The sequence below is a fragment of the Cervus elaphus genome, chromosome 22 (assembly GCF_910594005.1).
Source record: "Cervus elaphus chromosome 22, mCerEla1.1, whole genome shotgun sequence".
Lineage (NCBI taxonomy): Eukaryota > Metazoa > Chordata > Mammalia > Artiodactyla > Cervidae > Cervus > Cervus elaphus.
This window is the reverse complement of record NC_057836.1, coordinates 11,839,524-11,854,717: the sequence shown is the minus strand read 5'-3', so window position 1 is coordinate 11,854,717 and position 15,194 is coordinate 11,839,524. Positions and strand designations below refer to the sequence as shown.

At 50.7% G+C, this 15,194-nt stretch overlaps 2 protein-coding genes and 1 non-coding gene across 3 annotated transcripts in view; 2 read left to right on the top strand and 1 right to left on the bottom strand.

Annotated features, from left to right (window-relative positions):
• WNT5B (Wnt family member 5B) overlaps positions 1-15,194 on the top strand; it is a 78,683-nt gene that overhangs the window by 37,424 nt on the left and 26,065 nt on the right. The gene's annotated exons all lie outside the window — the stretch shown is intronic.
• On the bottom strand, positions 1,091-3,998 carry FBXL14 (F-box and leucine rich repeat protein 14). The gene has a single exon (XM_043880665.1). The coding sequence runs from the start codon at positions 3,858-3,860 to the stop codon at positions 2,658-2,660; it is 1,203 nt and encodes a 400-aa protein (XP_043736600.1). The 5' UTR covers positions 3,861-3,998; the 3' UTR covers positions 1,091-2,657.
• On the top strand, positions 14,235-14,306 carry TRNAG-CCC. The gene has a single exon. It is a non-coding gene; the product is annotated as a tRNA-Gly (tRNA).

Genomic DNA, 15,194 nt, shown 5'->3' with positions numbered 1-15,194 from the left:
GATCCACACCTTCCCCAAAGAAAAGGAAGATGGATCTAGTGTCAGGCTCCATTAGACCCACTTGTGAAGGCTCTCCAAAAAGGAACAATGCCGCTTTTGTGATCAGCCAGAGCAGCGAGCTTGGAAACTTTACAAAACAATCTTCCCCAAGAGAAACCTGGTTCTCGCTCTCTTCCTGGAAAGAGGTGTGGATCCAGGAAAGTGCTGTGCTGCTCTGACCAGCGTTTTCTGAGATCAGTATTAAAACCAGACCGACCTATGTGAAACCAGGAATATGAACAGCCTCACTATATCCACTCCTGTTTCCACAGCGCAACCACAGGGTGTCAGATGATTTAGTTATTGTCTACCAAAGGGAGCTCCTTGCTGGAATTGTTGGTATTCTGCCCCAGTGCAGGGTAAGAACCCACCAGAGTGGATGGAGTGACCGCCTTCTTAAAATGCAAATGGACAAGAAAATTCCAGGCCCGCCTCCTTCTTAAAATGCAAATGGGCAATAACTCCAGGCCCGCCTCCCTACCGATTCAGTGGCGCTGGTGGAGAATGCTAAGGAGGGCCCCGGTGCCCCCCTCCCCTGCCCACGGCTCCCTCTGAGGCTCAGTTCGCTCGCCTGAGTGCCCTTAACTTTCCCAACAACAATGGCCCCGGTGCCCGCCCCGCCCTCTCGCAGCCTCCCCCACACCCTCTAGGGGCCAAGAAACCCATGCTTCTTCCCACTTCCACATCTCATGACCCATTTCTGAACATCTCCCCTAGGTCTCATGTCCTTGTGGAGAAAAACTGGCCACCCTGGTGGAATTGTGACTCTTACAAAAGTTTCATTTTGTTCAGTTTCTTTAAATTTCCATGTTGTTGACAGTTCAGAAATGCTATAAATCTCCATTCTAATCACATTTCTAGCAACAGAACATTTAGATGTCAGCAGTAAACTTTATACAGGATAAATTTTTCACCACAAGCTTACTCACACCACACAGACTCCACCGAACCCTGCATCTTATACTTGTACTTCAGAGATGCAAACCCACCTCCTCCTTGGCCTGGACCCAAACACACACACTGCCTTAAAAATAATTCACAGATACAAGGCTTTTGGTTTTTTTCCTTTTTTCTTTTTTCAAAAAACATACTTCATATTTCCTCTTTTATTATATAAATATCAGTTTAACCTTTTACTGTAAGAATATAAACGTTTTAAGAGGATCTTTGTTATTATTTATACAAATTCACAAACAGTACAATTAATTGATAAAGGTCTCTGGGTTTCTTTAACTCCATGGTCTCGCATGTTGCTGTGGAGGATTCTAAAAAAATAAACAAAACGAACAAAAAACTCCAACAGAAAAATATACATCCTACTCAGAAGTGATTTTTTTTTTTTTAAAGCCACAAGTCCCAACCCCCACCAAAATAAAGCAAGGCGTTTACTCCTCCATTTAGAAACAGAATTTTTAAAAACCCACCAACACCTGTTTTTATTAACAGAATAGAGATAAGACATGAATTTCAGTCTCCTCCCCTTCACACCAGGGCCCGGGGCCTCTCTAAGCCAGTGCCAGTTCCAGCTCCTCTGCTCCCTACAGGAAGCCTCACTGTGACCTTTTCGTGGGGAAATGTGGAAGAGAGGGAGGGCAGGGCAGACTTTGCATATATAATCGTCATTTTCAAGACACAATCTGCATCTCAGACAGACCCCAAAAAAAAAAAAAAAAGTCCAACTCTCATGTCTCCCACACATTTGTGCTATAAATTAAGTCAAGATTTAGGAGCATGGGCTGGGTCCTCAAATGCTTACGGACAAGGAGAAAAAGAAAAATAAGAGCCAGAAATGTGAAGTGGGAAACACTGGATGGATGGGGCTTGGGAAGAAGCCAAAACGAAAAAAGACGAACAAACCCAATGGGCATCTTTCCAGTCCAGGCACAAAAATGTTTCAGTCTCAAAATATCTCTCTTGTAGAATTCCAGGGCTTCAGAGAAAAAAGTAAACTAAAACGAGGTAGCCAGACATATATATGTGTGTGTGTGTGTATATATATATATATATATATAACTTATATATATATAATATATAGAATATACTCAGCAGAAAAAAAAGAGACAAGTTGATGTCAAGTTTCTTCAAAAAATAAAAAAAAGAGAGACAATAAGGATGAAATGAGCGTGAGCAGCAGAGTGCTGTCAGAGGAGCGATGAGGCGAGACTGGGATTAGTTACAAAGTGGAAGAAGGGTGAAAAGGCCGTTGTAGTTGGGTTTGCTTTTATACATTTCGAAATAAAAACCAGATCACAGTATTCAAATGAAAGCTTAAGTGAAGGCAGACATTTTCCTCAACTCCCTAGGGCTGGAAGGATTGCTCACTCCCACCCCCATCCCCACTTGCAGGCGCAGCACGGACACAGTAGCTCAGTCCCTCCTCTGGACCCCCGCCGGGAGGAGTGGGTGGTGGGCGGCAGGTCCATCTCCACACCCTCCGGGAACAGGAGAGGGGAGGTGGGGGTGCGGTGGAGGGACCCCCCCCCCCCGACACACGAGAAGGGAAGAGGGGAGGGGAGCCTGGGGGCTTCCGGTCATCGCCCCCAGCCCCGCGTCCGCGGCCGGAGGGCGAACAGGGCAGGACTGGGGCGGGGCGCGGGGGGGGATGGGTGCTGCCGCCCTCACCTGACCTTCTCACTGTCCGTCATCTGCCAGAGGCCCAGGTTGAGTACCTTGAGGCAGGGCAGCTGCGTGATGCGCTCCAGGCCGCGCTTGGTGATGCGGGTGCAGCCGTACAGGTCGATGCCGGTGAGTTGGCTCAGGTGCTCCGCGATCAGCTCCAGGCCCTTGTCCGTGATGCGCACGCACTGGCCGATGTTGAGCGTGCGCAGCCCGTGCATCTGCCGCACCATGCGGTTGATGCCGTCGTCGCTGATGTGGCAGGAGCAGAGGGACAGGGACTTGAGGCCGTCCAGCCCCTGCGCGATGTAAGCCAGGCTCTGGTCCCCCACCTTGTCGCAGAAGGATACGTCCAGCCCCGAGAGGCGCAGGCTGCCCATGGCCAGGTGCATGATGCCCGTGTCGCTGATGTTGTCGCACGAGCGCAGGTTGAGGCTGCGCAGGCTGCCCATGTGCGACAGGTGCAGGAGGCCGGCGTCCGAGATGCCCCCGCAGAAGCTGAGGTTGAGGAGCCTTAGGCCCGTCAGTCCCCGAGAGATGTGCTTCAGGGACAGGTCCGTGAGCTTCTGGCAGTCCTGCAGCGTGAGCTGCTCCAGGCCCAGGCAGCCCTCGGCCGCACTGCGCGTCATGCCGGCCAGGTGCCCGATGCCCACGTCCGAGAGGTGGCGGCAGCTGCGGAGGTTGAGGCTCTTGAGGCGCTGCAGGCCCCAAGCGATGAGCAGGAGGCCAGTGTTGGTGATGTTGCTGCAGCCGCCCAGCTCCAGCACCTCCAGGCCCTTGAGGTACTGGGCGATGCGGCCCAGGCTACTGTCGGTGATCTGCTTGCAGAGGCTCAGGTTGAGCGCGCGCAGCGAGCCGATCTCCTGCACGAACGCGTGGCCCAGCCCGTTGTCGGTGAGGTTGTAGCAGCCGCTGAGGTTGAGGCTCTCGATGTTGGCCATGCCCTGGATCACGTAGCTGAGGCTGCGGCGCAAGCTCAGGATCTGCACCCGGCGGATGCCCCGGGCCTGCAGGCTGGGGAACAGCGACGGGTTGGCCCGGCGCAGGTGCAGCTTGGCCTCCACCCCCCGCCACACCGACTTGTGGTAGGCGGCGTCCCGCCAGGCCGTGCACACCTGCGCCGCGCGCCCCTTGTCGCGCACGTCCAGGTAGCCGAAGATCATGGCCAGCAGCTCCGGGAACAGGCACGAGATGTGCGTCTCCATCTTCCTCCCCGCGGCGCCGGGGAGGAGGCGCGGGCCCCGCTCCCGCCCGAGCGACGAGGCGGCTGGCCGGCCGCGCCGCGGGCCCAACGGACGCGCCTCCCGCCTTCCGGCTCGGCGCCGCTCCTCCTCCCGTCCGCGCGTCCTTCCTGCCGCCCTACCCGCCCTCCCCGCCCGGCGCTCACATCCCGGGCGGGCGCCCCCGCGGCCCGGCCCTCGCTGGGCTCAGCCCCGCCGCGCCCGGCCCGCGCCGCCCCGCCGCCGCCGCCGCGCCCCCGGCCGCATCCTCCGGCGCCGCGCGGGCCGGGCTGCGCGCTCGGGCTGGGCGCCGGGAGGCTGCGGCCGCCTTTGTCCTCGCCCGCTTTTCAAAGCTGCCAGCGGGCCGCCCGCACTCGGCCGCCCCAGCGGGGGGACCTTGAGCCGGCGCGCGCTCGGCCCCCGCGTCAGCGCGCGGGGCAGCGCCGGCCGGCACGGAGCGCGCGCGCGGAGCCGACCCGGGGCGAGCGGCGGCCGCGCCGGGGGCGTCCGGGCCGGACCCGCTGCTCTCCACGCCTCCGCGCCCCCGCCCCCCGCGCTCCCCCGCGCGCGCGCGATGGTACGAGCCTGCGCGCCGGAACTGCCGGCGTTGCCCTGGAAACCGAGCGCCGGCCTGCCGCGGGTTAACCCTGTGCTAGCCGTCGGGACGTGGGCCGAGCCCGCAGCCGCTTCCGCCGCCGCTGCCGCCCGCGGGGAGCTGCCGGCCACGCCCGGCCCGCGTCTGGACTCTGCGCCTCCGGCCCAAGGCTGCCCCGCGCGCCCCCTGCCCAGCCTCCCGCTGGCTCCCTTTATCCTCCCTCAAGACTCTCCTCCCCAGATCCCGCTGGGGGCCGCCCCGCTCCCCTCCTTGCCTGCGTCCCTGGGGCCCCGCGGCGCGTCTGTGCGGCCACCCCCCTCGGTTCTCCCCAGTGGGCAGCTTCCCACGGTTCCTTTCTCTCCAGCCTTGTGCGGTAAACTGGGAAGAAACTCCGCTCTGTCCGCGCGTCCCTTAGCCGAGCTCGGCCCCCCGGTGCGCACTGGGGATCTAGGCATTACCACTTCCTTCTAGCATGTTCCGGGTGTTTCCAGACACCGCCGCCTGTGCGCTCCTTGGGTCCCTGCGCATCGCAACTTCCTCCGCTTCCGCACTCGGCCGGGAACCCCGGGCTGCGCCGCGTCGCCTCCTCCTGCCTCCCCAAGCCCTTCTTTCCGTCGCCTTCTTTGTCAGCGTGTTAGACGGTGAAGGGCCCAGTTGTACTGACAGTGAATTCGTGTGTGCCTTCACAGTTTTGCCTTTGGATAAAACAGAGTGACGATTGGACTTGATTTAAAGTGCTTCAGCAAATGTCTGTTCGTTTATAAACTGTGTTTGCTGGAATCATGAAATGCTGTAGTCTAGAAGTGGCTCCCGGGTTTTAAATAACCACTCAGAGGATAGGATTTCAGTTTCATTTTAACTTCCTCTAACCAAGAATTCCGCAATCAGAAAATGAACCTCTGTGTTTTTAATGAATTTGTGGATCCACACAAACCTGATTCAGCTATCAAAAAAGGAAATTGGGGGTACTTCTCTCGCAATCCAGTGCGAGACTGGGCTCCCAATGCAAGGGGTCCTGGTTCTATTCCTAGTTGAGGAACTAGGGTGCTAAGATCTCGCGTGGGTTGGGGAATGGTTCAATTGGTTCGTTAAGGGAATGAACACGATTTTTACTGCGTTCAGTATTTAGTATATGAGGTTCACTTTTGGCCAGTTATGTTTTGCCCAGGAGACCAGTAGTGGGCTAAGTACATACAGACTGGTAATAGGCATCATACGTTTTAGACTTTACCACCTACCTCTCTCGTTCTTCGATCTGGAAATGCAGAGCAAAATCCTTTCTCCCCCCGCCCCGCTCCGCAATACCCCCACCCCACCCTCGAGTTGCACCAGGTATGAGGCCCATAGATTTGTATAACCCTCCTGGGATAATGGGCTTCCCAGGTAGCTCTAGTGGTGAAAAACCTGCCAGCCAGTGCAGGCGATGGGATCCCCTGGAGGAGGAAATGGCAACCCACTCTCGTCTTCTTGCCTGGGAAATCCCCTGTGAGAGGAGTCTCACTGGCTATAGTCCACAGGGTTGCAAAGAGTTGGATGCAACTGAAGCACGTGCAGGTACGTGGAATAATAGAGGGTTATGCTGGTCATCTAGAGGATTCCAAATGTGCTGTCCAATAGAGTCACAAATCTGGGGCGCACCTGGGCTGGAACTCTTGTCCTGGGGGTATATCTAGGCTTATGGTGGTCTCCCACCACTGCTGCCTAAACTTTCACCTTACACGCCCTGTAAAGTGACTTTTCTTGTTGGTCTGTGGGTGCAGACTTGTTTATGTTGTCATCAAAGTGAAGTGAAGTCGCTCAGTTGTGTCCGACTCTTTGCGACCCCATGGACCCACCAGGCTCCTCCGTCCGTGAGATTCTCCAGGCAAGAATACTGGAGTGGGTTGCCATTTCCTTCTCCAGGGGATCTTCCCGACCCAGGGATCGAACGCAGGTCTCCCACATTGCAGGCAGACGCTTTAACCTCTGAGCCATCAGGGAAGCCCTGTTGTTATCAAGGTCCTAATCAAAAACACCTTAAACCTCCCTAACACAAAACAAAGTCTTCAACCACAAATAGGAGGGAGAGGAGATTTGCTTGGAGATGGAGTTGGGGCTGGGGGTTGCCTGACCTGGAGTGAAGGAGCTTAAGTTAACTCTGTTTCTCCTGCTCTTCTATTAGCTTTGCTGATAGCTCAGTTGGTAAAGAATCCACCTGCATTGAGGGAGACCTGGGTTCTATCCCTGGGTTGGGAAGATCCCCTGGAGAAGGGAAAGGCTACCCACTCCAGTATTCTGGCCTGGAGAATTCCATGGGCTGTCTCAAAGAGTCAGACACAACTGAGTGACTTTCTGCTCACTCCTGCTCTCAACTCTGAAAAGTCATTTGGTGGTACCTGGTAATGCTTTCTCGAGAAGCTGACCACCTGCTGTTAGTTCTCAAAAAACTTGAGTGCAACTCAAGAAAAAGTTTTTCATGGGGGTTTCAGTTTAGGCTATGATTTGAGACACAAAAATAGAGAGCATTATGGTCCAGAGACTAGGTGACTGAGAATTATATATATATATAATATAAGTATATATTATATATAATATAAGTATATATTATATAAGTAAATATATATAAGTATATAATATATATACTTATAAGTATAATATAAATATAATATATATATAAGTATACTTATATATATATATATATAAGTATCCAGAAACGGTGACCCAGAGTCTAGCTGGCAGGCCTTGGATCAAAGGAGTTAAACTATGTTGTGAACTCTGTCGTGTGTGTTTTATATTAACTCTATCGTATCCATGGCACATCACATGCTTGTGTAGGAGGCACTCCGTAATATGGTTGAAGACATACAAATGGCCTACGAGCACATGAAAAGATGCTCGACATGGTTAATCATTAGAGAAATACTAAGCAAAACCAAATAAGGCATTACCTCATGCCCATTAGGATGGCTGCAGTTAATAAAATAGAAAATGATAAGGGTTGGTGAAGAGGTAGAGAAATTGGAGTTCTGGTGTCCTGTTGGTGGGAATGTAAAATGGTATACCTGCTGTAGGGAAGAGCATGGCAGGTCCTCGAAAACTTAAAAATACAACTACCCTATGATCCAGCAGTTCCACTTCTGGGTATATATCAAAAATAAAGAAAAGCAGAGTCTAGAGGAAACATTTGTACACCCAAGTTCTGGTTGCATCAACCAGAAGATAGTGAAACAGGAGGGAAGAGGGCAGGGCACAACCTTTAAAAGAATGACATAGCCAGAGGACACGACATAAGCTGATTAGAAGCAAATAGGTCCAAGATTGTGGATGAATCGACTTGACCTTGAGCCTTAGTATACACTCGTTGTGACATCAGCAAGCTAAGTGATCCAACTACAGGCACCCTGACCATTCCTGAGGCCAGTCATCAAAGGCCAAAAAGTGGGTGGTGGCCTAATTCCTGGAAAACTCCTCCCCTTCCCCCAAATAGTTTAAGTAATCCTCCCACTCATTAGCGTGTGAAATTACCTCACCCATAAAAACTAACCACACCACTTTTTGAGGCTCTTCTCACGCTAGTGGTAAAAAACCTGCCTGCCAATGCAGGTAGACATAAGAGACACGGGTTCAAACCCTGGGTTGGGAAGATTCACCTGGAGGAGGGCACAGTCACCCACTCCAGCATTCTTGCCTGGATAATCCCCATGGACAGAGGAGCCTGGCGGGCTATAGTCCATGGGATTGCAAAGAATCGGACACGACTGAAGTGGCTTAGCATGCATGCTCGCCTTCTGAGATGGCCCACACTCTGTCCGTGGAGTGTGTTTCTCTTTAAATAAATCCACTCCTTACCTATCACTTTGTCTCTCACTGAATTCTTTCCGCCCTGAGACATCCAGATCTTGAGCTTCATTAGGTCCTGAAACCAGGTGTATGATCTCAGTTGGAGGACCATGGGTTTGGGGCAGGTTCAAGTCCTGGCCCCGTAGCTCAGTCAGTAAAGAATCTGCCTGCAATGCAGGAGACCTGGGTTTGATTCCTGGGTTGGCAAGATCCGCTTAGAGAAGGAAATGGCAACCCACTCCAGTATTCTTGCCTGGAGAATCCCATGGACAAAAGAGCCTGGTGGGCTACAGTGCATGGTATTGCAAGTGTCAGACACGACTTAGGACTACACCACCACCACCAAGTACTGGCCACGTGGGTTTGAGTCGCAAACTAGATTTTGGCCAGGTTTAAGTTTCAGCACATGGGTTCAAGCCCCAATCTGAGATGCGTGGTTTGAGTAGGAGCTACCTAAGTGTCCCTCACAGATGATGGATAAACACAATGCGGTCTATCTATACAATGGAATATTATTTAGCCTGAAAAAGGAAGGAAATGCTATCATATACCACAGCATGGAGGAAACTTGGGGACTTTATTCTGAGTGGAATAAACCAATCGCAAAAAGATAATAGGGTATTATTTCACTTATGTGAAGTGTGCAGAGTGGTGAAAAATCCCAGAATCTGGAAGGGTGGTTGCCAGAGGCTGAGGGGGAGGGTCTGTTTATTTGCATAGAGTTTCAGTTTTGCAAGATGAACAAGTTCTGGGAATTTGTTGCACCATGTGAATGTACTTAACACTATGGAATTCTACGCTTTAAGATGGCTATGATGGTAAGTTTTACTGTATATGTATTTTGCAACAATTAAAAATGAAATTATAGGAAAATATAGAAGATATAGTAAATGTGAAAATGAAAGAAACAGCAAACAATGTGAAATGAAGACGTAAATAAATAGGAAAAAATAGGTGAGAATTGTTCTCACATTGACAAATTGCTTGGGACACCCCCAAACCACTTGTTTACTGACTCCCAAATTATTAGTTCACTATATCCTGTAGACAAGGGCTTTATCCACCCCAAGAAAAATAAGGGTTTGGGGTCTGGTTGACTGGAGCCCTCACTTCAGAATGACTGTACCCTTTTGTGTCCTAACTGGAAAAACTCATGCAGAAAGAGTGACTGTTGAGAGTCACCCCCAGATGGATGGACACTCCCCCCATCTACTCTGGAAATGTGGCTGCCACTTGAAATTTGTCGTTTTCAACTTTTGCGTGTTAACTCTTACCTATTTTCATGTATTCCAACACCCGACCAAAGGATTAGAATTACTTGGATCGAAAAACCCCAAATAGCAGCTAATATTTGGTAATAGTAACAAACACCTTGGTTGCTTGTTACCAAGTAGGTAGCTATGACAACCCTAAAATAAGAATAAGCCGTGTTGTAAACATAGCCATTTCTAAGCACTGCACACTTGGGCAGGGTTTTCAATCATTTGATGGTTCAGGGGAGGTACATACAGCTGGTGTGCACGGCTCTGTGCCCTGGAGTAGACAGAGACGCAGAGGGTGTGTCTGCTCCTAAGGACTCAGAAGTGCACTGCAAAATAGTGATGGAAGTCAGTGGTGGAAGTGCCAACGGCTGATGGTTATAAATAAAACGTCCTCTGTTTAGAGGACCAGTGGAGAGGGAGGGTCCTTGTGCAGAACTTGGCCCCTGGAAGGGACCTAACAAATGCTGTTGTGGTTTTCTTTTGTTTTATAAATGTACCATCAAAAAAAAAAAAAAAAGCCCCCACAGATGTGCCCCCAAATTACACAGATGCATTCTTACTGACAGTTAAACATTTAAAAAATGTTATTTCCTGTTTCTGAGTAATGTGCAGGTCAAAGGAACCGAGCAGCCGACTCACAAGAGCGTCATGAGGTGGGCGTTCACGTGGGGGTGGCCCTGGCTCTGTGCCCCTCATTTTCTCCTCCCCCAGGCAGGAAGAGTCAGTCCCAGACTCAGTGTCTGCCAGACAGACGTCCCGCCTTTTGCCTCTGACCTAGGTTTTCAGCACCAGCTCTTGGGCTTTCTTGTGCCTCTCAAGCCTGCGTTTGCATCTGAGTAACTTGGAAGGCCTTGGGTCAGAGGTCTGGGGAGCTGCTGAGAACTCACATGTCCAGCAGGTTCCCCGGTACTGCTGCTGCCAGAACCTCTCATTCTCTGGTTTCACTTCTGCTGTAAAACTTTTGCTAAATTATATTCCTTGAAGGCTCTCCTTTTTTAGCAAAACACAAATAATGTTTAAAAAATTTTGTTCCCCGCCTTGCCCCCATCTGTTGCCTTTGAGTCTTCTGGTGCAAAGTCCGAAGTTTTCCCCATGATGTAGTGAAAGAACGTGGGCTTTTATTTAATTTTTATTGAGTTACTTTGCATCACGTGGCATGTGGGATCTTAAGTCCCCCAACCAGGGATCGAAACCATGCTTCCTGTAGTAGAAGCGAGGAGTCCTAACCACCGGACCTCCAGGCAAGTCCCAGAACATGGGTTTTCAGTCAGACAGATTCTGAGTTAAAACCTGGAGTCTCCCTCCTCGCAAAAAAAAGAAAAAAAACAAAAAAACAAAAAAAAACCTGGAGTCTGTCTCTTATCAGCTCTGTGACTCTGGACAAGCTATTTAACCACTTGGAGCCTTGGTGTTTCCATCTGTGAAATGGGACTAGTGACTTTTGTATCTTGGGGGCTTGTGAGGATTGAGTAGAATAATGCACAAAACCTTCTAGCACAGCTCCTGGCTGTCAGAAAACCGCTGCTATTTACTGAGCTTGTACTGCGTGTTAGACGTTCTTCAGAGTTCTTTACGAGTATGTACTTAGCTGTTCCTCACATCTTCTCACCTCCATTTACAGGTAGAAGCCGTGGCACAGACAGGTGAGTGCTCAGGACCAACAGGCCCACAGAACTGGAACTTGAGCTCCATAGTCCAGGTCTCAAGCCACTTTCTAAGCCCCCGAGCCCCACTGCCCTGCAGAGGCACATCAGCTTGCCCTCCCACCTGGCTGGGCTGCAGGGAGGGCGGTGAAAGCGGCGGCTGAGATGTGCACTCTGCCATTCACGGGCGTGGACCACGGCCAGGAGTGGCTTTTGTGCAGAACACCCAAGGCCCTGGTTGGTTAGCTAGGCAGTATGGGTCAGTGTGTGTGTGTGAGAGAGACACACACACAGAGGCAGACAGACAGACATGACCGAAGTCTGAGGACAGACACAGCTGTGAGTGTGCTCGTCACAGTGGGTCACCTGTGCTGAGGCCCGCTGCCTCTCCTGGCCTCCAGCTGGACGCCTGGCCAGCTCTGGCCCTGCTTGGTCCCCAGGAGCACGCTTATGTGTAATCATGTCACCCTCTAGTGGTTGCTTCCCTATTAGCCCGCTTTCTAGGAAACAGCCCCCTCTCGGTGCAGGTGACCTGGGGTGAGCAGACCCTCCGGGAGCCTGGGAGTGGGGGAGAATGGGGGGAGGTGAGGGGGTAGGGACAGGGGTTCGGGGGGCGGGCAGTGCTAGGAAAAGAGGAGTGTGGCCCTGGGCTGCAGGAGAGGTGGGGTCTGGAGAGGTCAGTGTGCTCCAGGAGCGAAGATTAGGCAGAACATCTGGAGAGGAGGGAGGCCCCTGCGTTTCAGACATTTTCAATCATTTGTTTTTAACTGAAGTACTGTTGACTTGCGATATTGTGTTAGTTTCGATTGTACAGCATGTGATGCAGCTATACATGTATACACATATGGGTGTAGGGTCTGTGTGCTAAGTCGCTCAGTTGTGTCTGACTCTGCCACCCCATGGACTGTAGCCCTCCAGGCTCCTCTGTCCATGGGATTTCCCAGGCAAGAATACTGGAGTGGGTTGCCATTTCCTCCTGCAGGGACTTTTCCTGACCCAGGGATTAAACATGCATCTCTTTCAGCTCCTGCATTGGCAGGTGGATTCTTTACCACTGAGCCACGTGGGAAGCCCCATGTATGTATATATGTGTATATATATACACATATGTTCACATGTGCACGTGTATATATATGTACACAATATATACTTTTTTTTTCAGATTCTTTTCCATTACAAGTTACTACAAGACATCACAGATAATCCCCTGTGCTATATAGCAGGTCCTTGTTGTTTATCTATTGTATACATAGTACTGTGTTTCTGTTAATCTTAAACTCCTATTTTATCCTCCCCCCCACCCCTCATATCCTCTGGTAATTATCATGTTTTCTGTGTCTGTGAGTCTGTTTCTGCGGCAACATAGACGGACCTAGAGGTTATCATATTGAGTGAAGTAAGTCAGATGGAGAAGGACAAATAGCACATGACATCACTCCTGTGTGGAGTCTCAAACAATGACATAAATGGACTCATTTACAGGAACAGAGTGCATATCCACCTTTCGTGAGTGCCATTTCATGTTTGCAGGCTTGGGTGCTGCACCCTGGACTCTCTCTCTGGAGGACTGACGGGGGTAGAGAAGGACTGTTTTTAACCCATTTCAGTTCCCTTTTCCAAGAGAAGTAGACATTGGCCATGAGCTCCCAGGGTCGAGTAAATTCCAAACTTTCACCACCTGAGTAGACAGCTAGCTAGGCTGCTTCTCCCCAGCCTGGGGCCGTCTTCTCTCTGCCGGGCAAGGTCATTTTTTTCAGGATCCTCACGGATTTGTCCTGTTGTTGTTCAGTCACTCAGTTATGTCTGACTCTTGGCGACCCCATGGACTGCAGCATGCCAGGCTTCCCTGTCCTTCACCATCTCCTCGAGTTTGCTCAAACTCATGTCCACTGTGTCGGTGATGCTATCCAGCCGTCTCATCCCCTGCCATCCCCTTCTCCTCCTGCCCTCAGTCTTTCCCAGCATCAGGGTCTTTTCCAATGAGTCGGCCCTTCGCCTCAGGTGGCCAGAGTAGTGGAGCTTCAGCTTCAGCATCAGTCCTTCCAGTGAATATTCATTGGAATATTTGTTTGCCAAATCCTGATAAATATTGCAAACGCAGGGAGGGGACTGAGATCAATCTTACTCAGCACTGGTTTGTAACTCCTCGAGATCCTAGGACGCTGCTGTCTGCAGCCTTACAGACCGGAGTCTGAAGGTTGTTTCCTTTTGGATAAGTGCTGGCACTGAGCCAGGCCTTGCTGGAAAGTCCTCTGTGGATGGACCTGGGCATTTACATCTCTTGCATGATGTCAGACCCACAGGAGGACTAGGGGTTGCCTCTGACGCCGAGCTCGCACACGGTCACATCTTCTTTTCTGCCAAGAGGATAGGGTTAAAGGTTTTTAAAAAAAAAACAAAAAAACCCCAGAATCTCAAGGGGTAAAAAAGCACAATCTAGCCTTGTTGGTGTTAACTCTTCACAACCCAGGAAGGATAAAATCACATCTTTACATCATCATGGGGTCTGTCGCTTTCTTGATAAACAGTTATTCCCAAGGGGCCACTAGGACCAAGCGTGGATTCCCTGCTGTCTCAAGGTGTGAAAACAGCACAGAAACCCTGTCCCAGCTTTCCTAAAGTTGGAACAACTTGTCTCAGTGCTGAACTCAGTGAGGTTCTTTGTTGTTTACTATTGATTTCCAAATGTTATGTGCCGTTTAAAGCCACAAAGTTAAAGTAACTGACCGGAGTGGTCCATGCCTGCTGTTGACCATCCAGAATTCATTGATTTAGTTGTCTGGGGGGACTAAGCTGTCAGCATTTGGGGAGAAGAGGGGAACTAGAGACTGGATGATGGTTCCCTTTGAAGCTTTGAGGGCGTGGTGAGGACACATGAGGACAGCGCTGGGTTTTACAAACGGATAAAACAAGGCGGAGAGTGAGAAGTGACCTTCTCAGGGTCACAGGGTCACTCCTGGGACTGCAGAGCCTCTGCGAACCTCTCACGGAGGCTTGCCCTTGTATGAGATGTTTTACGTGAACTCTGTGTCTGGAGACTTCCCTGGTGGTCCAGTGGCTAAGACTCTGCGCTCCCAATGCAGGGGCCCGGGTTCGATCCCTGGTCAGGGAGCTAGATTCCACATGTCACATTAGAGTTTACATGCTGCAACCAAAGATCCTGAATGCCATACGTATAGAATCTAGAAAAAAATGGCACAGATGAACCTATTTGCAGGGCAGGAATAGAGATGCAGACATAGGGAATGGATTTGTGGACACAGCAGGGGAAGGATAGGGTGGGACAAATTGAGACAGTAGCATTGACATATTGACACTCTGCTAAGTTGCTTCAGTCATGTCCAACTCTTTGCGACCCCATGGACTGTAGCCCACCAGGCTCCTCTGTCCCTGAGATTCTCCAGGCAAGAATACTGGAGTGGTTTGCCATGCCCTTCTCCAGGGGATCTTCCTGACCCAGGGGTGGAACCTGGGTCTCCTGCATTGCAGGCAGATTTTTTACCATCTGAGCCACCAGGGAAGCCCTATATATACGCTACCATGTGTAAGATAGGTTCCTAGTGGGAAGTTGGTATACAGCACAGGAAGCTCAGCTCAGAGCTCTGTGATGACCTAGAGGGCTGGGATGGAGGGGTGGGAGGGAGGCTCACGAGGGAGGGGATTTTGTGTACTTAGAGCAGATTCACATTGTTGTACACAGAAACTAACAACATTATAAAGCAATTATCCTCAAAAAAAAAAAAAATCCCACATGCTGCAACTTAAGATCTGCTGCAAGTAGGACTCAGCACAGCCCAATGCATAAACAAATATCAAAAAAATCCAAGAACTGTGAATCTGGAAGGATAGTCAGGCGTGGGCAGAAGTCCACAAAAGTGGGCTCACTTCCCCCACTAAGTGAGGAGGATGGTAATAAACTGCAGCAGGGGAGAAAAAATAGCTACTTCAAACAATGATGTGAGCAATTGTTAAATGTGCTGAGGGTTGGGTGGGGGGATAA

Excerpts from the sequence above, each read along its gene's own strand:
- FBXL14 (XM_043880665.1), bottom strand. The coding sequence starts at position 3,860 with ATGGAGACGCACATCTCGTGCCTGTTCCCGGAGCTGCTGGCCATGATC.